Source organism: Sciurus carolinensis, chromosome 10 (genome assembly GCF_902686445.1).
Source record: "Sciurus carolinensis chromosome 10, mSciCar1.2, whole genome shotgun sequence".
NCBI classification, from domain to species: Eukaryota; Metazoa; Chordata; class Mammalia; order Rodentia; family Sciuridae; genus Sciurus; species Sciurus carolinensis.
Genome location: NC_062222.1, coordinates 25660244 through 25686337, shown reverse-complemented (window position 1 = coordinate 25686337; position 26094 = coordinate 25660244). Strand labels below are relative to the sequence as shown.

At 42.7% G+C, this 26094-nt stretch overlaps 1 protein-coding gene across 6 annotated transcripts in view; it reads right to left on the bottom strand.

The window, feature by feature from the left end:
- The window catches only part of Dclk2 (doublecortin like kinase 2), a 149298-nt gene that overhangs the window by 42546 nt on the left and 80658 nt on the right, over positions 1 to 26094 (bottom strand). For 3 of the 6 annotated variants that reach the window (XR_007110540.1, XM_047566926.1, XM_047566928.1), the window contains exons 3-6: positions 17159 to 17261; positions 13434 to 13535; positions 12376 to 12426; positions 7178 to 7272 (exon numbers count right to left, since the gene is read on the bottom strand). Coding sequence is in view for 4 of the 6 variants with exons in the window: in XM_047566926.1 (XP_047422882.1) it covers positions 7178 to 7272; positions 12376 to 12426; positions 13434 to 13535; positions 17159 to 17261 (351 nt within the window). In the remaining 2 variants the exon portion in view is untranslated. The remainder of the gene's footprint in view (positions 1 to 7177; positions 7273 to 12375; positions 12427 to 13433; positions 13536 to 17158; positions 17262 to 26094) is intronic. The other 3 variants (XR_007110541.1, XM_047566929.1, XM_047566930.1) reach the window with 1 other exon arrangement.

Below are 26094 nucleotides of genomic sequence, written 5' to 3'. Positions count from 1 at the left end.
CAAGGAGAAAACCAGGAAGATGGGGATTAAGAGAAGAAAACAATGTCAGAGTGTGTGGTGGATTTGAAGAGAGGGAAAAGAAGGGCTAGGGAGAGATCCATCTGGAAAACAAAGGGCTGGAAGGAGAACAAAGCTATGGAATTGATGGGGAGACTTTGATAGCCTTCAAAGAGAAGGATGGACAGGAAGCTAAGGGAGGACAGGATCGGGGAGCAGAAAGAACCTAAGGCAGAAATTTTGGGTGGCTGCTAGATGTAAGTGACAGAAGGCTGGTGTGGTAGCCAGACTCCCAAATGGTCCCCCCACACTTCACCTGATTTTCACACACTTGTGTCATGAATTTGCTGATGAGTCGCACACGACTCCCAGGACATTATAGAAATGATGGGATGTGGCTCCAAAGCTAGGTCACAGAAACCAGAGCTTCTCCATAGTATTCTCTTTCTGATCACTTGGTTCTGAGGACGCTCAAGCCAACTTATGGGGAGGTCCATGTGGGGAGGAACCAAGGCCTCCTGCCAACAGCCAGCACCAACCTGCCAGCAAGTGAAGGAGTCACCTTGAAAGTGGATCCTCCATTCCCAGTCACGCCTTTGGGCCACCATGGGCCTGTTCTGCATTGTGACTGTAACCTTGTGAAAAACTTGATCCTGAAGCACCCAGTTAAACTGTTCTAGAATTCCTGACTCACAATAACTGCATAAGAAGATGAATGTTCATTACTGTGTTAAGCTGCTAAGTTTGGATAGAACCTGTTTCTAATAGAATCATCTATGGATTAGTAACAGGTTTAGAGTATGTGGAGAGGACAGGAAAGCAGACAAAAGGTACAGTTGGGAGGGAGGTCAGTAAGAGCAGAGCAGAGGACACTGCCCAAAACTGCCTCCTATCTTCCCTTCCTCAACTGCAGTTCCCAGAAGCACTTCCTAATAAACCCTCTGAGCCTTAAACTCCATCTCCAAATCCGCTTCACAGAGAACCTGGCCAGTGACGGCCCCAGAATCTGTTTTCAACAAGACCCTGGGGTGCTGTGGTCTGCAGCCTCCTGGCCTCTGTGAAGGCTACTCTGGATGCCTGAAGGCTTAACACATTTACTTTCTTGGTGCCATGGGACCTTTCCCAGCATGGTTCTAAATACATAAAGTACATAAGATAACAAAAGAAAAGAAAAAATCCGGAGACTAACTTCTCTCACGTTCACTTTCCTTCCCAGACATTACCGCATGCTACTCTTTATGGAAGTGAAATTTCCTTCATGTGAAAACAGTCTGGAAATCCCAAGGTTTATGGTAGGAATAATGAGTTATTCTGAGTGCTTTCTGTATATTCAATCAAGCTCCGATTTGTGCTGTAGGTCCTGTGATTCTCTGTTCACCCAGAAGAGCAATGTGATGTGACTTACCCAAGATCACACAGCCTGTGAGTGGCCAAGGCAGGACCAGACCCAGGCACTGACCTCAGAGCCCTTGCTTCTGAACACCCACACCATCCTGCGTCTGCCTCCAGAGGAGGGAGGCAGCTGAGTGGCAGGGGGCCATGGCGTTCACCTTTGAGGCCCCTATAGCTAACCACTAGGGGGCACCAGTTCTACCTTAATCCTCTCACCTAAATGAACCAAAGACGTTTGTTTTGTCTTGGTTGCACTTCTCATTTTTTTTTTTTTTTTTTTTTAAATTTCAGGGAGGAACATTATTTGTTAGTTTATTATTACAACAATCCTTTAAAAATACTTTCAAATTTTTTATTGGTGCATAATTATGCATAATACTGAAATTCATTATTGTCCTTAGCTTAACTAGGGAAGGTTGGAACATGCACAAAATTTTTTAATAATTAAAGGGGAACAAAGGAAACATAAGCAAGAGTCCCAAGGAACTGTGCACCCTTATAGTGCAACTTGGCATGAATTGGCTTCACCGCAAAGGCCTCTGGCTCCCCACGTGCCAGACTGCGGAAGGCAGGCTGGAACCATGGCAGCAGAAGAGGCTTATTCCTGTCTGGCCTGCAGAATGCTTCCTCCCTAGTTAACTACCTCCACTCTGGCACTTCAGCAAAAAAGTTCAAACAAAAGCCAAGCCCTAATACCTAGGAGTCAGTTCTGGGCTAGAGGCTTAACAGGGACCTGCTGGGTGTCCCTAACCTTTAATAACTCATTTTAAAAGTTTTGTTCCGACCATGTTTGCAATCTTCTGTTTAACAGGCTGGCCTTGCTTTTTCCCAGTGTCCTTGGGCTAGTAACCCTTACGAGCAGGAACTCTGCTTTCAGATCCGTTATATATGCCAACAATGTGGCTTCCATCACAGGCCCACCATATAACATCACCTTATGTTCACATACCCCATGCAGGTGGTGGACCTGGACCACACTGTGTTTCTAGCCTATGCCAATCTGGACAGTACTCTGCCCCATCACTGGCTTACGAAGAAAACCAATAACCTTCACCTTTGTGAACTTTGTAGTTTCAGGAAAGCTTTATAGGGTTAAGTAGAAATGCTGGGCAAATGGTATAGACTGTTTCCCTTTCAAGTTTCTATTAGATGCTATCAGCAAGCAACCCCCCAGGAAGAGCTGCCAATTAGCTCTCCCTTCCTCTCTCTCCACCTCCCTTCACACAGCCCCTCCCCCACCCCAGGATTTCCTCCCTTTCCTCCACCCTCCCCTTCTGGTTCCCCTCCCATTTAGTCTCTCATCCTTCTTCTCCTTAAGTTTTTTGTTTGTTTGTTTTTATTTAGACAGAGGGTCTCACTGAGTTGCTTAGGTCCCAAGTTGCTGAGGCTGGCTTTGAACTAAAAAATCCTCCTGCCTCAGCCTCCTGAGCTGCTGGGATTACTGGTGTTCGCCACCACGCCAGCTCATCCTTCTTTCATGCAGAGCATTTGCGTGAACCCAGGTACTCGGTGGCCAGCCACTCGTCTGCACTTGGTCTCCTGGCAGACTTACAGGGCACAGTTCTTCTGTATCCATATCAGCTTCCTCCTAGGAGAGCCACTGAAGCAGGCTCACCAACGACACGAGAAGGTCCAGAACCACAGAACTCGGAGCTGGCCCGAAACATCAGTCAGAGACCCTGAGCAAGAATCCTGCTAAACCAGGCAGGGCGGCTCACACCTGTAATCCCAGCAACCAGGAGGCCGAGGGAGGAAGATCAAAAGTTCCAGGCCAGCCTCAGCAACTTGAGAGAGACTCCGTCTCAAAATAAAAAGGGCAGGGAATGTGGCTCAGTGGAAGAATGCTCTGGGGGGGGGGGGGGAGGAACCCTGCTAAGTCAGTTTGGGGGAAACTTCCCACCCTGCTATCAGACCTTGACCTTGGTGTATCTCCCTGGCCTGTATTACCAAAAATTACCAATAATGCTGTCAAGTCAGTTTAGCCAGAAACCCTTTTCCTTTGAGGCTTCCTCTTAGTAATCTATCCTGTGCCTTCTCGCCTCCCCTCCCCACCCCACCCCGACCCCACCCCAGTTCCTTGGTTATAAATCCCACCTGTCCTTGCTGGAACAGGGGTTGAGCCCAATCTCTCTTGCTGCACAACCCCCAACCACCATTGCCTGCCCTTCCCAGCCCCTTTGAATGAAATCTGCTTTACCATCTTTAACAAAAGGCAGGACTCACTCATTTTTTTCTTTACTACTACTAAGGCAAGACCAAAAAAATTATAATTAAGATTGCTACGTTTGGGATTTTGTGTCCCCCAAAGGTTCACATGGTAAAGGGTTGCTCCTGGGAGGTGGGGGAGTCTTTAGGAAGTGGAGTTTAGTGGGAAGTTCTTAGGTTACTGGGGGTGTACCTTAACAGGGGATTGTGGATTCTGGTCCCTTAATTTCTCTTTTTGCTTCCTGTCCATGAGGTAACTTTGCTCTGCCACATGCTCCTGGCACAATGCACTGCCTTGTCACAGGCCCCAAAGCAATCAGGCTAACAGATCATGGACTGAACCCTCCAAAACTGAGCCCAAACATACTTTTTCACTTTATATGTTGATTGCCTCTGGTAGTTTTGTCACAGTAACAGAAGACTGACTAACACAGATGTACAACTCTCAGTTATCCTGACATCTTTTAGTTTTAGGTTTAAAGAATATTAATTACTTGGTCACCACCCCTATTTTTTTGACTCCCACTCTAAAAAATTATTCCCAATTGGACGTTTTGCTTCCTCTACTGGCTTTGGTCCAATCCCTCAAAGAACATGATCTTTAACTGCATATGAATGGAGTAGAGTTGTCTTCTTTACAAAGACAGTGTTTAAAAAAAAAAAAAAAAAAAAAACAAACTGAGTACCTTCTGTGGAGAGAACTGCTTCTGTATTTCTATCTTTTTCAACAAGCAAACAAAAGTGGCACTAATAATGTGATCAGAGAGTAAACATCACACATACCACCTTATTTTCATTTTTTGTTCAATGTCTCCACTAAGATACACAAATGTCAGAAGTTCATACAAAGGGGGAAAATTGTGACAGAACATCAAATTCTGATTACCCTGATATCACCTTACTCAATTCCTAGAGAGTAACACTCAGTTTAAAAAAAAAAAAAATCTATGCCCAAAGCTGTGTCCCAAAAGATAGTGACATGAGAACTGAGGCCTGTACACTCAGCCTGGGCTTGGTTTGCTTACTTTTGTAAATGCTCTGGTTCTTTGGCAAAAAGGGATTATCTACCCCCACAACCATTAAAGCATCTCACTAAGTGATCTTAATAAGTTGCCATAAATGAAGAGGAAGGGGAAAGCAGGGGACTCACAAAAGATAATTATCTGCAATTTTCCATTTGTAATGTCACCAAGAAGAAAAAAAGAATACAAACATGGACAGATGTGAGCGGAGTGTTACAAGGGCAGCAGAATTAGGGCATTTGGTATAGAAAAGCAAGTAGACAAGAAATCCGCTGAAAGAGGGTTTCTTTTTTAAAAAAAAATTTTTTTCTTTTACTTTTTTCTTGAAAGTTTTCATCTCCGTGAAATACATGCCACAGCTTGTTGAGAAGTGTAAGGAAATGGGATTTCCAGGGCCCATGAGAAAGGCAGTGGCCTAGGGCTTCATGTGGCAGGCCCACCTCGCCACTGATATCGAAGGTAAATGTGGGGATCCTGAATGAGCTTTCAAGGGAGAGGAAAAGGAAGAGACTCCCCAGCTTCTTAGTTTTTTTTTTTTTTTTTTTTTTTTTTTTTTTTCCTATTTGACAATGATAATCCTCATATTTTAGAGGTCATTTAAAAATCAATCAAAAAAATAAAAAATAAAAAATAAAAATCAATCGCCCTTAACAGATGAGAAAAAGAAAACCCAGAGAAGGTCTTACAGCTGTTAAAGCCCTTAGGCCTCAGGAGTGGTGGGAAAGCGAGGGTCACAGAAAGACCACTACTCTTTATTTTACCTTTACTTATAATCTCATTTTCAATCTAGACCAGTAAGTATGATGTAAGTGATGTGTGCTTAGGGTTACTATGGAAATTAAGATATACTCATCATAGGAGAAACACGTTTTCCTGATGTTTCAGCAATAATGCAATGTATTACCATGTTTTATACATTCCATGCATCTTCACTTCATACATGCTCATTATCCCCTGTGTGTGAGTGAGTGTGAGTGTGTGTGTGTGTGTGTGTGTGCATGTGTGGAGTGGGCGTGTGCCCCCTGTGTTAGTATGCCTCCTTAAAATGTTATATGTCCAGTCCTGAAGCTGTTCCAACTGTTAATAAGTAGAACCTAGTAGCGACTGCAGAAAAGGACAGTCTTGGGCTTACAGTTGAGAATGGACCAAGAAGAAAGATGGCAGCCCAATTTACTAATATGATAGAAAAAGGGGAATGTGGTCAAGACCCAAGGTAAGCAAGGACAAAGGAGACTCGCCTGATAGTCACATGCAGCCCTAGATCAAGAATGGCAGCCCTGCCTGGGGAGAAACATGAATGACTTCTGCATGTGGCTCGCTGGAAAGCGTACAGTGGTTTAATCCAGTTTAACAATGACCAGCACTAGAAGCCACCTAGTTTTTTGCATTCATGATATAAAAACTTTCCTGGGAATCTTAGATGAGCATCATTCATGTTCACAGGGGAACACACAGCATTCCCAGGGCAGCGCAAGCAAGCCAGCCTTACTGATGGGCAGAGAATGTAACCTTCCAGAAGTCTGTGAGCCAGACGCCCACACTGCTCTGGTAGCGTCAGGCTGCCAGGCATGGCAGGTACTGACTCCTCATTCACTCAAGGTGAAGGGTCTTTACCCTTCATTCTACTAATAAAACACATTCTTCAGCATCCTTACGGAAAAGGAAACATCTTGGACCATATTTGAAGTGTTTCAGAAACCAACTTTGGAGATGGCATTCCTAATAATGGTATATCTGGTATCAACCAAACACCAAGTAATTCTGGAATTAAAGTTATTTACATACATATACATGGCTTTGGTTATACTTCAGTATTTTAGAATACTTTACCATACAATCTGATTGTTCCCATAAGGGAAACATCCAATCTTTAACCAAAGTATTTAGTGCTATTTTACCAGCACATTTTATAAATTTAAATTATTGGGATCTACTAAACAACAAAACTTGACAAAATTCCACAAATTCAGTTTTACCCATTGTTCTTCTCTTTCTTAGACTGCCTACTGAACAACCTGCTTATCATGTTGTTGCTATTTACATTTTTAGGTCATCATAGTGAACGCTTAAGATTTATTTCTAAGTTCCTCACCAAAAATGAACAATTTTTTTTTTTTGCATTACCACATGTGGGAATAAATAAGATATCAGAATTTCACTCTATTTTAGATTTCAACAAGTCAAATGGTAGCCATATTGCAATCATTATTTAAAATACGATTTTTTAAAAAAGAACTACAATGTTCTCCAGGGCTTTACCATTGTGAATCGTTTTGATAATAAATAGAAAATAATTATATTTTACCACATTCTGTTCAATCCTAACAACAAGCTTGTATTCCCATTTTGGAGGCGAGAACACTTCTGCAGAGACAAGTTGGCCAATATGATAACAGGACATGGCATTCAAAGCCTGGTCTGCCAGGCTCCAAATCCAACTTCCATTTTTAACTTGTTACTGTACTCAAGCCCCTCAACAAATTAAACTGTTCAACTACACACCTTAAATGTAACAACAACAACAAAAATCACACAAGCATGCCACATGTTCTATTTCATACCTTTAATCCTCTGAAACTTCCTGGGCTAGTCGGAGAGGAACTGGAGGATTTCGTAGATTTAGGAGTAGAAAGTTGGCTGCTGGGAGTTCCATTGACTGACCACGAGACAACAAAGGAGACAGAAATCGTCAAAACCCGAAACAACCAGGCTGGGCAAAAACACTAAGCACATGCACAATACAGCTCCAATCAGCTCAAAGCAGATGGCAACTCAGCAAACGAAGCAAAAAATAATGTATTGTATTACAGACAAAAAAAAAAAAAAAGGACAAGGAGTAAAACTAGAATCATTTTCAGTAACAGTTTTTCAACAGGGATATAAACGAATATATAAGACATTATGGGATTGGAGGTGTGACAACTTGTCCATATATCCTGCCTGCCAGAAAAGATAAATGACTGGCAGTTACCTCTGCAATGGTTTACCTTGCAGTATACCCTGTCTTGGTATATACCAACCTGAATGACCAAGAAGTTCCTGGGCTCTCCCCACCAACTCCACCATAACCCAAACACATTTTCCAAATAGATTCCCTTCTTGGGGGTGAGGAGAGGGGATGCTGGGGATTGTACCCAGGGCCTTACATACGCAAAATCTATTCTTTACCACTGGGCTACACCCCTGTTCTCTAAGTATATTCTTAATGGAAAGGAAAAATGACTGGTTATTTTCCTTGCAATATTTATTTGCTTGAAGACCATGAAAGATGTTCTTCAACTTTCTACTTATTGAGGCAAGTTATTTCTAATTCCTTCTCCCCTTCTCTAATTTGCACCCCCACACAGCTTACTTTCTTCATTTTTAGGCAAATCTCTTGGTCATTTTCTATCTAGTCCCTCCCAACCTCTATATGCTTCTTTGGTAGAAATCTCAATTGAGATCCTATGCTAGGGAGAGCATGGCCACCCCTGTTTAGAAGGAAGGTTAATTTTCAGATTCTACTCTACAGAATGCTGACCAAACACTTCAATACCACTCATGCTCATTCCAATTCGTACCACCTCAATCTATTTGTGTAGTGATTTCACAAAGCTGGTAGTTAACATTTAGAACTAGTATATATATTTTTTTCTCTTCTAAGGAGTATTTATGATCTCTTTTATTATTCATCTCCAAAGCTTTTGCTCAAATGAGATGAAAACCACCATTGATCTTTGTGGAAAGAAAAAAAATCCATCTACCTTTCTTTTTCTTAACATGTGGGAGGAGACAACTACTATTTTAGATACTAGTAAGTATAAAAAACCAAATGCAGAGGTAAAGGTTCTGAACTGGTGACTCAAAAAGTCAGCACCAGAGAGAAGAGGCAGAAATTCTGAATCAAGACGTATTTACAATGAGATGAATCACCTGGAAACAAGGATATCACATTTACAAAGTCATATTTGTTTATTGTATTGCTCATTTTAAAAACTCGGTAAACAAGACATCTTTTTCAGTTATCTTTAAATTTCCAAACTACAACTTCTCTAATTCTGAACTGCTCATTTCGTTATCTATATTTTAATAAATATGTGGTACTTAGAAGACAAGTACAACATAGGCCACTACACAACTGGAAACATTCAAGAGCATTTACAGGTGTTGGGGCGCACACCTGTAATCCCAGCTACTCAAGAGGCTGAGGCAGGAGGATTGCAAGCTTGAGGTCAGTCTAGGCAACTTGGTGAGACTCTGTCTCAAAATAAAATTAAAAAGGCTGGGGGTATAGTACAGTGATAGATGGCCCCTGGATTCAATTCCTAATATTCCAAAGAGAAAAGGGGGGAAAGAAATTATTCAAAAGGGCTGGGGTTGTGGTTCAGAGGCAGAGCACTTGCCTAGCATGTGTGAGGCACTGGGTTCCATCCTTAGCAACACATAAAAATAAATAAATAGAATAGAGGTGTTGTGTCCATCTACAACTAAAAAAAAATAAAAAAGTATCCGACAGTCTTTGTTATGGGCTGAGGATGTGGCTCAATGGTACCTGCCCAGCATGCATGAGGCCCTGGATACAATCCCTAACACCACACAAAAAAAGAATCTCTCTCTCTCTCTCTCTCCCTCTTTCTCTCTCTATGTATACATATATATATAGAGAGAGATTGATATCTATATAGATATATAGATATAGATAGGTATAAAAACAAGAAAACATCAGCCCTTGATATTTCTCAATTTCAACTGCTGTTCTTTATTTTTTCCTTTAAAAGGTAGAGCAAAAGGATTTTCAAGGTGGTGAAACCACTCTGCATAATCCTATAATGGAGGATACAGGCCATCATGAATGTGCCCAGACCATAAAACACACAGCAAGAGTGAACCTCAATGTGAACCTCAGACCTCAGTGACGATGACATGCTGACTCACTCTGATGGGGGCTGAAAATGGAGGCGGCCCCCTGTGTTTGGAGGCAGGAGATACATAGGCAACTGGCACTTTCTGCTCAATTTTGGCGTTAACCTAATACTGCTGCAAAAAATAGTTTCTAAAAATATCTCTTTCAAGAGAATTCATATGAAAAGGGGACCATTATAGGTAATAAACTAGTAAACTTGCTGTGAGCTGAGCCTGAATTCTACTTTTTTCCCCAGGGCTGGGGATTGAACCTGGGCCTCACGTATGCTGGGCAAGCACTCTGCCACAAGCAACATCCCGGCCCTTTTAAGTTTTATTATTTTTATTTTATTTTATTATTTTAAGGCAGGATTCTCAGTAAGTTGCTGAGGCTGGCCTTGAACTTGTGATCCTCCTACCTCAGCCTCCAGAGTAGCTGGGATATGTGCCATTGTGCCCAGCTATTTTAACCTCCATCCCACATAACAATCTGTACAGGTCACCGATTCCTAATCAATCAGTCTTCACATTGGGAGCAAAGGCTTCCTGATATGGTGATAGAAATGGGACTAAAGGAAAATTTTTAAAAATCAGTTCTTGCACATGGCTGTTTAAAAATCTACCTATGCCTAAGCACAACTTTTTTAAAAGTATTTTTAGTTGTAGCTGGACACAATACCTTTATTTCATATTTTTATGTGGTGCTGAGGATCGAACCCAGTGCCTCACATGTGCTAGACAAGCACTCTACCACTGAGCTACAAACCCAGACCCCCTAAGTATGATTTCTTAACAAAACTCACTCAAGGGATTTAATCCATGTCCATAATTACATGTCCATAGTTTTTCAAAATAATTCTCATCCTAAAAAGATACTAGTCACATGTAGCACTTTGTTTTCAACAGCATTTGGAAGGTTCTAGAAATGTTCACTGATAAGAAGTCCTTAATTCCATTACTTGCACACTTCTCCTGGGACCTGGGGAAGCTAAATGGAGCTCTGGACAGAGGCATGTGGTCCCCTCCCCATCACCGCTGCTGCCCACTGACAGGTGTACAAGGCCAGCGGGGTCTTCACAACACTTCTACTCCTCACTCTCCCTCACCCCCTCCCCAAATTTATCCTCCTCCCTTCAACTATAAGGTAACAGAAATTTGGGGGGCTCTGTTGTTTATTTCTTTGCTCCAAATACTTATCTTGATAGAATATGAAAGATTCACAAGCTAAAACATGGATTTTTAAGATTTACATTATGGTAACTATGAACCCCCTTTTGTTATCCACATTAATATCCATGTGTTTATAGCATACTGTTTTAGGTAGTTTGATAGGGTTTTGCTGAAGAGTTGGACCAGAAGATTGCACTCAATGCAGCGCTTCCGTTCCAATATCATGGTTACAAAGCTACTAGCTCTGTTTGAAATTCCAATTAGTCCTTTTCTTTTTTTTTTTTTTTTTTTTTGAGTGAGACCTGAGTTGCCTAGGCTGGCCTGCAACTGTTGACCTCAAGTCACTGGGACTATATAGGTGCACGCCACTGGGCCCAGCTCCCTTGTAGGTTTTTATATAGCCACAGGTATTCCACAGCTAAAGCTGTCTGTAATAGCACACAATACTGCTCGCGTCACTGTAGCCTCTAACACAAAGCTCTCCCCCTCTTGGTGATGGAAAACGGGGAGAAAGCACTGCTTAGCTAAGTATAGCGGCTTTCTTCAGAATCCCAGTGAAGTGCCAGCAGATGACTCAGGCTCTCCGTTTTCTGTAACCACAGTAAGGGCCGAACACTCTCTCCATTAACTTCTTAGGCCGCATGCCCTCTGAAATGCGATTTTAAAATCTCACAACTTTTACCCATGAGTTAGAGGCCTGCTCTATCCAAATACAGATTCAGTTGAAAATTTTGCATCCTGGAATGTCAGCGTTCCTTCATCAGTTTTTAAGAATTCCAAATTCAAGTTAAAAAGAATCATTTATGCATCATTTATGAGGTCTGCCAAAGAGCAGTTGGTCTGCAGGGCAAATGCGGCAGTGAAACATTTTTAGTTCATTGTGTTAATTTTCCTCTTTGGACCTCAGGGAGACAAAGTTGAATTAATTATATCTGATTCTTGAACTACTCTCTCTTATTTAATTATACTGATGTAATAAATATCTGTAAACATATCACCTAAAACAAAATCCAGGAATCTAGCAGTAAGTCTGTATCTACCACGTTACTTGCTCAGGTCATCATATTTATGCGAATTTCATATTATACTAGCTTTCTGAGTTTCAGGATAATTTACAGAAAGCCTAATTAAGGTAAGGTCAATGGCAGAGAGATCTTTGGTAAAAATACTCAAGGTGTCCACTGGCAGAGTGTGCTGAGCCTATAACTTTATGAAAATCATTGCTTTGCCACTAGAAAGATCACAGCAACAGCCTCCTTGTGTGTACAGGAAACACCTCACAATTCTACTCCGGCAAATGTTACTATAAAGTACTTTGAATTCTAGGGTTTTAAAGATCCCTAAGTGCTTCACCTGGGGTGGGGGAAGGGTTGAGGGTAGAAAAGTACAACAGCTTCTATAGCAATTTTTGTATCATCAACAAACCGCATCAACCTCTTACCATCACAGAAAAATTTCCAAAATTAACTAGAAACGGAGCCCGTTGAGGTGACCGTGCCTCCTCCATCACTCTGCATCTCCGCTGCACAAAGGCAGGCAGGAGGCGATCGATCACTGGGTCTCGGGCACTGTGAAGTTTCTCACCCTGTCAGGTGCCCACTGGAGCTGGCCAGACACACTCATGGAAATGGAGCAAAAGGAAACAAACGGAGCAACGACAGAAACAGAAGCCCAGCGGAGCAACAAAGCCATCGCGATGGTGGCTCACCTGGGGACTTGGCTGCAGAATAGGCACTGGAGTGGTGGCCTCCCCTCCTGACTGCACATGCGCAGTGTACACAAAGCAGGAGGAGACAGCAAGAGAGTGGTTATTCAGCAGGTCTAATGTGCACAAGAAAGCAGGGTGGACAGCCTGCCCTAAAGACAGCGGGGGAGGGCTCGAGGGGACGCCCTGAGTGGGCAGGGGCCAGGCCGCCTTCCCCGAGCCGCCAGCCAAGGGGATTCACTGATTCCACTTGCTCCTGCCCTAGATTTGCCCCCTGTTCAATGGTTTTTCATGATTCTTCCCTTAGTTGGAAGTGAAACAAGCAAAATTACTCTTAATTGCCATAAACAAGCCCATAGAATCAATAATGAGATATTATGGATGTTTTTATTGTTTCAAAAAATGCCCAAACAGTTCGAATTATGACATATCTATGGGCTTAAGACTTGAAAGAAACTTCATTATAGAAAAATCTGATTCCAGGCTGGGGATATAGCTCAGTTGGTAGAGTGTTTGCCTTGCATGCACAAGGCTCTGGGTTCAATCCCTAGCACCAAAAAAAAAAAAAAAAAAGAAAAAGAAAAATTCTTGAATAAGTACCACTTTCCAACAATGATCATTGCTACTGTTACCTTACTTGATTGAAGGAAAGGCCAGTGGAGATTTATCAATTAAACATTAAACATAATTGTGTATGTGTGTGTTTTACAATAAGAGGAACATTAGAAAAATAAATACCCATAATTATTTAGTACAAAATTCAAAATGCAGTACACCATGGTCAAAATGTAAAACACTTCTATGTAAATACCAGGAGAAGACCTTTTAATAAGGCTATTCTTGAGAAGATGTGTCAGAACAAAAACATGCAAGTCTCTCAGGAGACTTAGGACTCTGGAAAACAGATTTACCTTTTTGGCTTTAAAATCTTATCTTTATGCTATTCTGGAACCTGGCTGCACACAAGCCTGGCAAAGACTACCAGCTCATAAATGTTTAATAAAACCAAAGGAGAATGACCAGCCTCTTTTGTGACCATACACCACTCTTCTCTTAACTACCTGAAGCTGGTGATTTGCTGCGACGAGAGGGCCCAGGGCTTTTGGATCCTGAATATTTAACAGCTGAGGCTCGAGAATAAGATGACTTCAGGACACGGCATTCTAGAAAGAAACAAAAGGGCACAAACTGAAGCAGGGCGTACCCAATTATTACCCCACGATTTCTCTATTATTGTTAAAGTTTTGTTGTTGTTGTTGTTGTTGTTGTTGTTGTGGGGGGAAGGTACAGTGCTGGGGAGTGAACCCAAGGCTTCGTGCATGCTAGGCAACGGTTGGACTACTGAGCAACCCTCAAGTCCTACTAAATAATGTACAAAGAAACCGCCCCCAACGTACACCTGAGTTTATCTTCAGTTCCAAAACCCCAGCATCCTACTAACTTGATACACAGAAACCTCCACAACCCAGCCAGGTGTGCAACATTCTTTAGGACAAGTAGCATTGACAGGCCAAGACTATGATTTTATTACCCTCTCCAACTCCTGGATGACCTTATTTTCAAAGGACATGGGGCACTAACTCCTGTCTTATTTTCCATCTTCCCAAAGTGTGAGGCATTAAAAATGAGGAAAATAGCTTTAAACAATAACTTAGGTCTTTCCATAAATTGTCAGTATTTGAAGTACCAGAAATAATTACAGTGAACATAACTGCTACTAATTTGAATGATTAAGAAGATGGGTTTTAGAATCATGTAGATTTGGGATGGATCATGGATTTGACATTTGCTGACTGGGAGACCTTAGTTATGTTCTAAGTCTCAGCATTTTTCTCTTTTCTTCTTTACTCTAATTGGAATAAGAATAAAATCTGCTTCATAGGCTTGTTATAGAGGATTGAATTAGATAACATTGTCTATACTTTAAAATACTTCAATTTATGCAGAAATATTAAAATATGGGTTAGTTTTAATCTAAACCCTAGGGGCAGTAAATTAACATGTGAAGTACACTAATCAGAAAAATACACACCAAGGGAGGTTAGTTAGCATCTGAAAGACTCAAATCAAAACCTCCATAGGAAGGGAGCAGTAGCCACTTTTGCTTGGTTAATTGGCATTGTGGGTGTTAGAAAGTGTTCCTTGTTGAAAGATGTAGTGTGTGGACCAGTTAGAAACATTTTAAAGGCACTGTCACTCTTATGAGCAGGACAGGTCAATATAGAGTCAGTAACTTCAGAACTACACCCTCGGCATAGGAATCAGAACCAGTCCTGCACCCAACTCTTACTGGAGGATCTATTACTTGACCAAGATTAGGTTAGCTGAATTCTGTGGATCTTTAATGCAAGATGTTGTAATAAGCCTAAAAAGACAGTTAGGACTTCAAGATCACAAGTTAAACAACTGATTTTTAAAAATTCCTTGTCACCTAGCCAGGTGCCATGGTGCATGCCTGTAATCCCAGTGGCTAGGGAGGCTGAGGCAGGAGGATCGCAAGTTCAAAGCCAGTCTCAGCAAGGTGGAGACCCTGTCTCTAAATAAAACAGAAAAAAGGGCTGGAAATGGCTCAGTGGTTGAGTGCCCCTGAGTTCAGTCCCTGGTACCAAACAAAACAAAAAACTCCTCATCTCCTAATAAATGCACTTGTGGTGAATAAGGGCTGAGATTTGCTTTCACTGCACAACTTCACCATGTAATGGTGGTGGCGTGGTATTTTCAGCGACAGTAACAGAAAGAGCAGTAGACACATATTCCTGTAGACACATATTCCCAAGTAAGTGATGGACACCCTAGCAGCCATGACAGGCTAATTCCCTTAATCCTCACTAAACCTTATGAAGTGACCATTATTCTCCTCTCTGTGTATCAGGTTAAGTAACTAGAAATTGAGAGGGAAGAAATCAATAGTTCTCACCCACCTCTTACTAGTGGAGGCCACTGATGGCCATCAACAAAAAAGGACCCCACTAGTTTAAATTTACAACAGGCACACAGAGTGCACTGTCTGTACATGCCTGGGAACAAATATTTTGTTGCTGTTATTATCCAAATAAATTTTTCTTTTGTAATACTGGGGACTGAACCCAGGGTGCTCTACCACTGGATTATACAACCTTAGCCCCCAACCCTGTTTTATTTTTTTTTTTAAATAGAGTGTAATGGTTTACATATGAGGTGTCCCCTAAAGGCTCATGTGTGAGACAAGGCAAGAATCTTTAGAGGTGAACTGACTGGGTTATGAGAGCCTTAACCCAATCAGTGAATTAATCCCCTGAAGGGATTAACTGAGTGGTGCCATAAACAGGTAGGGTGTGGCTGGTGGAGGTGGGTCCCTGGGCTTGTGCCTTAGGGGTTTATATTTGGTCCTTGTTGAGCTCTCTCTGCTTCTCTCAGGTACTTCCCTCCACTGCACTCTTTTCTGCCTCACCTGGAGCCCAAAGGAATGGAGCCTGCTCTCAGTGAACTGAGACCCCTGAAACTCTGAACCCCCAAATAAACTTTTCCTCCTCTAAAATTGTTCTTGTCAGGTCTTTAAGTCACAGCAGCAAAAAAGCTGACTAGGGTCTTGCTGTATTGGTAAGGCTAGCCTCAAACTTGTGATCCTCCTGCCTCTGCCTCTAAATTGCTGGGATTACAGGTGTGCACCACCATGCCCAAACCAGATAAACTTTATCACCTAGAACACATCATTTAGTTTCAGTTTCTCAACTTCCAAAACGATCGCTGTTGACAAGGAAATATGATATTAAAGCTAAAATGGAGGAAAATGTAAACTGCAGGTGATAGGTAAATGAATCTCTCAGTCAACCTCCATCTCACAGGAAAGAGGAAGAACATTATTGGCAGAGATAATACAAAAGAACATCATCTATAATTAAGGACTTTATGGTGGTGTAACCAACCAAAAGCAGGGACATTCCAATAGAATACAATACAGAAACCCTTTAAGAAATTCCATAGAGGTGAAAAGCAAAACAGAAATCTCTAAAGTAGATAAACTGCATGCACATAGATAGCTGATACAGGTTACTACCACCTCAAGTCGTAAAAAGCACACATATTCCTATTTATTTGGTGATACAGTTCTCTATTCTGGACAGTCACCACCCTTCAGTTGGAAGTTGTCTATCATTCATTATTTTAAAAGCCAGCTTTCCTCATTTATAAAAGAGTAGGACTTTATCTCTAAGATTTTTCTTTTCAAAAATTTTAAGCCTGGATACTTTTGCGCTATTTAAAGAACTTGACTTCAGTATTAGCTAAAACAACCATTATTACCGTGATAGGCTTAGAATAATTAAGACAATAAAGCCCTATTCCTAGAACAACATTTGAAATAACTGAGATCACTTCTTTTAGCTGAAAACTCCATACATTGGCTAAAATCAAGAAAAAGGGATTTTTAAAATTTCGCCCACAAAATAGCTTTTCCTCCCCAGGAATAGACACACAGAGCACATTGTTTCTCTTTTACAGCTGCAACCGAAACAATGAGGTAAAAAAGAAACCTCAGATCACCACCAGTACTATTCAGTTATCCTTTCATCTATTTTTTGTTTGTATTTTGAGACAGGATCTTGCTGAGCTGTCTAGACTGGCCTTGAAGTCCCAGGCTCCAGGGATCCTTCTCCTCCTCGGTCTCCCAAGCAGCTGGGGCTCCAGGTGAGAGCCACCACATCCGGCTCATCTTTCCTCAGCACAGCGGACTTCCTAACATGTACCAGGTAACTAAATCCCAGCCTGTGTTCCAGGGGTCATAGAGATGGTCAATGAACAGCCTTACCGCTGTGATCCAAGACAAAGTCATCCTGGGCGTAACGGAATTTTTCAGGTCCACATGCAATAAAAACATCATCATCACCAAAAAAGTCCTGAAGACAAGTAACCTGGAAAAAAAAAAAAATCACACCCAAGAAATCAGAAATATTAGAAAAAATAAAGTTAGCAAAATTGAAAACATTTCCCCGCCTCGCCCACAACACTGAGGAGGAAGAGAAAGCTGCTCAACATCACGGCTCCTCCCAAGCACTCTGCCGTCACAAAGCACTTCCACGCATGGTCCGACCCCAGACCAACACAAGGAAGGGCTCCCGGCAGACCTCGCTATTCCTGTTTCACGGTGAAGTCAAGTTGCACTGGCTAGGTTACGTGATTTTGTTTCCCAGGGTTTCCCAGTGGACAGTGGCAAAGCTGGGGTTGAAAGAGGCCTGCTTTCAGTCCTAGGGTTCTTTTCTCTTTTGTCCTTCCCCTTCTAACTCTGCACTTCCCAGCTCTGTGACCTTGGGCAGGGCTTTTCTGTACCTCCAGTACAGTGCCTTGGGCAGTTCTGAAGATTAATATATGAACACGGTGCCTGGTATATACTGTGCTGGACATGTTAACACCCATCTCTACCATGGCCAAGATCAGATGAAGGTAATGGGAGTTTGGCTTCAGGGCTCTTCCAAGGCCTTATGCTTGAGATGTGGAGTCTTCATCACATATTCAGTTTCCAAAAGTTCTGCTCTGTTCTCTATCAGTTCAGACCCCACAGAACCTGGATTTGGGGGACATATTAACCCATTCATCCCAGTGGTATCAACTGGAACCATCTTCAGGGCTTTGGACACAGACAGGTTCTACTATCACCTGTATTTCAAAGGGCTGTAAGATTTCTTTAGTGAAAAGTATTCCATTCCCAATAATGGGGTTTTAGCAAATTGCTCTAGTACTCAGAAGGCCAGCACAGTCTCAGGAATCCTGTATATCTTCATCACTAGCTTTTTATTGGAGGGGAAAAAAAAAAATCTCACTACAGAGTCAGAAAACAAAGTTCCATAGAGAAGACTAGATATGACTGTAGAGGACTCAGGTCACATTATTCAGGTGACCCAAATGATGCACTTGTCTTTGCAATACCGAAAAACTGCACAGACCACAGGTGGAGCAGGCACGGGCGGAGATGGCTCCCTCCTTCCAATACTCATCAACAAGATCCAACTTCTGTGCTTCACTGACTCTCAGCTCAGCCACACGGCATCGGATGCTCTCAAGAAGAATCATCTTATTGTTCTGCTCCCCCTGCTTCTTTCTGTCTCAGCTGGTGATGGCACAGACCCCTTCCCCCATGCTGGCCTCCTGGGAGGCTGGCCTCCTCTCCTTTCTGCATCAGCCCCTCACACCCAGTCCTTCCCAATTCTTACATGGCTCTCAAGCGCATCTACTTCTACTCCTTGGTTCACCTGCACCTTCTCTCTTGCTGGACTCCTGCCAAGGCCCTGTCCTGCCGCCTGACTCCAGTCTCCCACAGCTCCTCCGCTTCAGCCATCACTGTCCTCAGGGTTGTAGGTGGCGTGTGGTCACCCACAGGCACCGGGTGCCTACAACCACCTACAACCTCAGTGGCTTCTTCCTTGGTAAGAAAATGTCCTTCCGTGGGCATGGCCTGCTCATTTCTCACCCCCGTCTTTGTCATTTCTTCTGCTCACCCCTCGGTCAGTCACGTCAAGCCTACTTGGGTTCCTATCTGCACAATGGTGGGAGTTTTTTTTAACAGCTTTATTGAGATATGATTCACATACCGTACAATGCACCACTCAAGGTATTTAATATATTCAGAGTGTGCAACCGTGACCATAATCCATTTTGAACATTTTCACTGCCCCAGAAAGAAACTCCATGCCCATTAGCATGACAGCTTTTCTTCATGCCCAAAGACCCACAATTACCTATGTATTTTTTTCTTTTGGTAGTGGGGATTGAACCCAAAGGATTTTTTTTTTTTTTTAAACTACTGAGCTATATCCCCAACCTTCATGAGACAGGTTCTCACTAGGTTGCCTAGGCTGACCTTGAACTCTCAATCCTCCTGATTCAGCCTCCCAAGTTGCGAGGATTACAGATGTACACAATCATGCCCAGTTCCATAACTTACTTTATACCTCTATGAACTTGCCTATTCTAGATATTTTATATGAATGGAATCACACAGTATGTGATATTTTGTGAGTGGCTTCTTTCACTTGGCACACTTTCAAGGTTCATCCGTTTTGTAGCATGTATCAGAATTTCATTCCTTTCCATGGCTAAATAATACTCCATTGTATGGATGTACCACATTTGTTATCCATTCACCAGGTGACGAAAGTGTGGGGCTGCTTCCGCTTCAGTGCTGGTTCTTGCCACCATGCTGTCCCTCAGATTTTCTGATCACCCTTTAGTGCCATGACTTCCGGGGTGGGCATGAATGCTTACTATTCATGACCCTCTAGGGCCCATGAGAGCTTGGGCTTTGCTATAACTGAGGCTGTGGCATGGGGTTGTTTTTATTGGACCTGTGTAAGACCCAGAATAACTTCTCTGGGACAAGTGGTATCACAGTTGTGACCTTCATGGTCATTGTCACCTCTTATGTTTAGGACTTGATGAATCACCACATTGCTTAACTTCTCTGAATTCTCTCTGTATCAAGAGATGCATTGCCTCATTAATCCCCACGATAACCCTCTGACATTGATACTACGGTCACTCCTCATTTACAAATAAACAGATCTAGAGAGCAAAGTGTCCTCACACAGGAATTTCTATGTGGATCCTCTACTTCCACATATCTGTTTTAATCTTTTTTTTTTTTCTTCAGTTGTAGATGGACATGATACCTTTATTTACTTATTTCTATGCGGTGCTGAGGACTGAACCCAGTGCCTGAGCCACAACCCCAACCACCCTCTGCTTTAATCTTTTTGTTGTTGTTGTTTTGTTTTTCTGTGACTCTAGGGGTTGAACCCAGGGCCTCCCACAAGCTAGACAGGCATCCCTCCACCTCTGCATTAATGTGAACACCATTTGCCTTCCCTCATCTGGAACCCCACAGTTCATTTTCCTATTTCATTTCACATTGTTTTCTAGTAATTTATGTTTATCTTATATTTCCAAATGTTTTGTTTTTTTACACATATTCAATAAATGGTTTGAACCCAATTTTACTTCCTTGGCTGAGTGAAACAAATATCCTTTAAATTTTAATCCAGTGTTTTGAGAAAGAAAAAACTAACATTAAAAAGAACTGAATTTTCTAAAACATACTTGAATGAATGTGTCTGTGAAAAATCAGTTAATTCATCCCCCACCCTTGGGTATTGAACCCAGGGACACTTAACCACTAAGACCTATCCCCAACCCTTTTTTATATTTTATTTAGAGACAAGGTCTTGCAGAATTGCTTAGGGCCTTGCTAAATTGCTGAGGCTGGCTTCGAACTCACAATCCGCCTGCCTCAGCCTCCCAAGCTGCTGAGATTACAGGCATGAGCCACAGCACTTGGCAGTTAACTCATTTTTTATTCATCTTATTACAAGGAAATATTTTGTCTGACACTGAATTTGTTGGCATTTGACCAGAATGACAAATAACCAAGTTACTTGTTATACAGAATAAAAGTACTCAACAGTTCCCAGAAATACAACAGATCAAAAGGATGGTTTATTTTCCACAACAGTTCTATTTAGACCTTCCTAATCATCTTTCAGTGATGTCACCTGTCAACTTCAATCAGCTTTCCAAACAGTTTGCTTCCCTTTGATTCGAGTTCTAGTCACTGTATGCATATTTGGTTAATTAGTTCACCAAAATAAATAATTTTCAATTAGGTGCAGCTATGCCTTGAGTAAAAGCAGCAATACTTTCAAGAATTGATAGATACCAAATGAATAAAGGGTACAGCTTCAGATGAAACACATATCCTAACTGAGTTGGCTTCATACAGATGTACACTCAGGATAGTGACCTACCACCCAAGACATGGAACCGCTTCTGCCTCCATTCATCCCAAACCAGGCACTAGTCCAGGTGCTACAGAAACATGAGTCCAAAGAGAATGAGGAGGAGGACAAGGGAGGGAGAAAGGACTGAATTTTCTTCTCTTTTCGAAGTTGTAGATGGGCACAATCTCTGTATTTCATTTACTTATTTTTATGTGGTGCTGAGGATCGAACCCACGTGCTAGGCAAACACTCTGCCACTGAGCCACAACCGCCACCCTGGGAGAAAGAAGTTCTTGCCTTCACTGAGCACGTCTGGGGAGATGAACCGTCAGATGCTCAGGTCAGTTTATACAAGGTCAGGAGGTGGTAGGAGCTGCGGACAGAGGGCGCGCGAGGGAACAGTGAATGCAGGGCTGGCCACTGTGATGCGGGACAGGGTAGGCAGGGAATGCCTCACTGCAAAGGCGACATCTGAGCGAAACACTGGAAGGGGTAACAGAGCAAGCCATGCAAGGTATCTGTGGGAAAAGTGTTCCAAGCGAGGACACTGAAACAGACTGTGCAAAGCCCTGTGGAGAGATCAGACTGAGCATGCTCAAGGGAAGCAGGAGGCAGGTCCTGGAACACAGTGAGCAGGGAAGAAAGGTAACGCGAGGTGGAACAGACTGTTAGGGCCTCGTCTGTCATCAGTAAGGTCTCCGGCTTTACTCTCAGTGAGGTGGGAAACCACTGGCCGCTTTCAAGCGGAAGACTGCCACAACATGACTCTCATTTGAACAGGATCAGACTGTGCTAAAACTACACTGTAGGATCTCAAGAAACTGAAAAAATTTTTAAAATAAAAATAAAAATCCAAAAGGGGCATGGTGGCATATGCCTGTGATCCCAGCTACTCGGAGGCTGAAGCATGAGAATCACCACTTTGAGGCCAGCCTGGGTGACTTAGGGAGATTGTGTATCAAAATAAAATTTTTAAAAAGGTTGGGGATGAGCTCCATGGGAGAGCCTTTGCCTTGGGTTCAATCCCTGGTACTGAAAAAAAGAAAATCCAATTTAAAAATGGACAAATGATCTGACCAGACATTTCTCCAAAAAAAGTATTATATAAATGGCTAACAAGTATATGGAAAAAAATACTCAACATCATTAGGAAATTGCAAATAGATATCATTTCACTCCAGTCACAGTGGCTATCATCAAAATAAATAAATAAATAAATAAATAAAAACATTAATAAATGGTGGTAAAGGTGCATAGATAAGAGAACTTTCATGTACTATTGGTAGGAATGTAAACTAATTCAGGTGTCATGGAGAATGGAATGAAGGCTCTTTCAAAAGCTAAAAATAGAACTACCAGATGATCCAGTTATCCTACTTCTGCTTAAAAACTGGAAACGAAATTAGCATGTCAAAGAGACACCTACAATCCCAGGTTCACTGCAACACTACTCACAACATTCAGGACATGGAGGAGTCTGTCCACTAACGAATGGATAAAGAAAATGCAGTATGTGGTGTATATGTGTGTGGGTATGAAACGGAGTATTATTCAGCCATAATAAGAATGAAATTCTGTCACTTGAGGCAAAATGAATGGAAGTGGGAGACACAGACGCAGACTCACTTATTCTCACTCACGTGGAGTTTTTAAAAGTTGACCCCAAAAAGAGAGGAATGATTCCTAGAGCTAGGAAGGGCAGGAGAGGCTCACAGTAAGAGCGACCAAATGCAGTTAGACAGGAGGAATAAGCTCCAGTGTGCTCCAGCCAGGGATGACTCGGTCTGTAACAACCTATTACATATTTCACGAAGAACTCAGAGGGGTTGGAAGTCCCCAAACACAATGACTAAAAGATGGAAATGCTAACTACCCTGATTCAGTCATTAGGCGTTGTTGTTCGCACGTATCAAATGATCACACTGGCCCAAATGAGTTCACACTTACATGTCAATTAAAACGAAAAACCCCAAACTAAAAAAAAGAGCTCGACTATAAAAGGGCACAAATGGGGAGGGCGTTGCCGGAGACCACTGCCTCTCCAGGTAGAGGAGGGTGGACTGTGCCAAGGCGTCAGGACTGGTAGTAGAAAGAGGGGGTCTTACTGGGCGTAGGGACATGGAAGAAAAGATCACCACAGGGCTGGGGCTGTGGCTCGGTGGTAGAGCGCAGGACTAGCACATGTGAGGCACGGGGTTCGAGCCTCAGCACCACGTAAAAACAAAAAGGAAGGTATTGTGTCCATCTAAACAAAAAAACAATATGTTTTTTAAAAAAAGGGTCAAATGCCATATTTCAGGGATTTGGGCTTGAGCAACTGAAAGGTCGGGGTCACCATTAACTCTGCAGGAAGAGGGCAAGATAACGTGCAAGTTTAGTAGTGCAGAGGCAGCTTCAGGATTCAGATTTGGAGCACTGACTGTGGAATTCCTATGAATCCAGGCGGAGGTGCTGAGTGGAAAGCTGGATGGATACAAATCTGAATTTCCGGGGAGAGCTCAGGGCTGGATGCATACATCTGGAATTTTCTACCGCATGGATGGTTTTGAAAATCTTGGATCATCACAGTGCACACACACAGGACAGGGGTACAGGACCTGAACTCCAAAGTGCAGCAGCATTACAAGGTCACGGAGAAGCTGCAGATTCAGCAAAGAGAAGGAGGAGCCAGACAGGGAGGAAGAAAAGCCAGTGTGCTGGAAACCACACCAAGAAAGAGTTCCATGGAGAAGGGAGCAATCGACTGGGTGTCAGTGCTACTGACAGGCCAAATTAGATGAAGATTGAAAAGTGACAACTGAATTTAGCAACATGAGTATCATTGGGATCTTGACAAAAGCAGTTCTAATGGGATGGCTGGGATCACGTCTGACTTCAGTGGGTCTAACAGAGAGTCAGAGGGAAAGCATCCGTCACAGCAAGGAGGACCATTTTTTCAAGGCATGCTGGGCACGAAGGTGAGGCAGACTGATGGGGAGGGCAAGGGGACGGGGTCTAGCCAACAGTCAGGTGACTTGCTTTCCAAGATGAGAGAAATAACAGCAAGTTAGTACACTGCTGCGAAGATCCAGGGCACAGGAGAACTGCTGATAGAAGAAAGAAAGGGAACTGTCAGGTCTGCGTCCCTTCGTGAGAAAGAATGGGGTCGGGGCGCAGGCAGAGGGACTAGCCTTGGATAAGACCACGGTCAGTCCTCAACAGACAGGACTGCAGGGACACAGATACTTCTAGGTGGGACAGGTGACCATCTGCTTTTGTTCTTGATTTTTTTCATTTTTTAATTTTTGAGGCAGAGGTTCTGATTACTTCCTGCTTCACTGAGAAAACTGAAGCAAAGGCGTCCTCCGAGCGTGAAGCTGGGGGAAGAGGTGCATGCAGCAGGTTTGAGGAGAGAGAAAGGGCGTGAGATTGCAACGGGGACCTGGGAGAGAGACAGGGGAGGGAACGGTGCACAAGAGAAGGGCACAGTCCGCACAGGAGAAAATGAAGTCATGCTGCCTATATAGTGTCTTAGAAAAACCAAGACTTTTCACGTGGAAATTGTTGATACTTTACACATCTAACCAGCCAACAGAAGAGAACTGGTAAGAACACAGATGATATTTAAAAAAAAAAATAAAAAAATGGACTACATGGCGTGGGCTGCAGTGGGAAGCCACGAGAACAAAACCCCTTTGTACGTTTTCCTGCTTAGCACACAAGACCTGAAAAACAATGGAGCTGTGATGTGGCACTGGACAGGCCTGTCCCACAGGGCTCGGGGGAGCCCCCTTCTTTGAGCCACCTGGTGCGGCGTGTGAGGGAACAGGGTGGCCCAATAGCCCACCGATCTTTTGTCCTTACTCTTAAATTTGAACCGAGGGAAAACAAGCAAAACCACTCAACGGCACTGACCTAGTAAATAAGAACGGACGAACAGCTCTCTCCTTCCCTCTGCCATCCCTAGTTTAAAGTAGGAGTCTCTCGTCGTATTTTTCACTGTGCAGACACAGGTGCTATGGATCGTCATTCCTGCATTTAACCAAACCATAAACCTAAACTCACCAGAAAGACAACAGAGGTGCAAGGTTTAAGTAGGATGAAGGGTGAAAAGACAGTAATAATGCCAGCGGCTCAGGAGGCTGAGACAGGAGGATCACAAGTTCAAAGGTAGCCCCAGCAATTTAGTGAGATCCTGTCTCTAAATAAAATACAAAAAAAGGGCTGGGGATGTGGCTCAGTGGTTAAGTGCCCCTGGGTTCAATTCCTGGTACCAAAACAAACAAACAAACAAAAAAACAAAGAACCCGAAAAACAACAACAACCCAGTCCCACTGGAGGGGAAGGAGCAGATATCAGTTCTGTTTCCACTTTCATGGGACAGGATGAACTCACTTGTAGTATTATCTAAACTATAGGTACGGCCCACAAGCACTAGCTGAGCACAGGCTTTTGCTGGAGCTAAGCAGCACGCTGGTGAGCCTACCACACACACACACACAATCTTGGACAAGATACTTCACTTCTCTGAGGCTCAGTTTCTCCATCTCCAAAATCACCCCTTAATCATAAAATACACAAGGACGTCCCAAGAAACCAACACCATTTAATCTTCAAGGACTAAGTGTGACAGTATATGAAACCTGTTGGTACATGTTATTTCTTCATTTTTATTAATTTATGGCCTCAAATATTTTTATGGCATTTGCAGATAAATGGATGGAAATGGAGAATATCATGCTAAGTGAAATAAGCCAATCCCAAAAAATGTTTTCCCTGATAAGTGGATGATGATATATAATGGGGGTGGGATGTTGGGGGATGAGAGAAGAATGGAGGAACTTTAGATTACACAGAAGGAAATGAGAGGGAGGAGGGGGTGGGGGTATGGAAGATGGTGGAATGAGTCAGATATTACCCTATGTACATGTATGACTACACAAATGGTATGAATCTACATGGTGCACAACCATAGAAATGAAAAGTTGTACCCCATTTG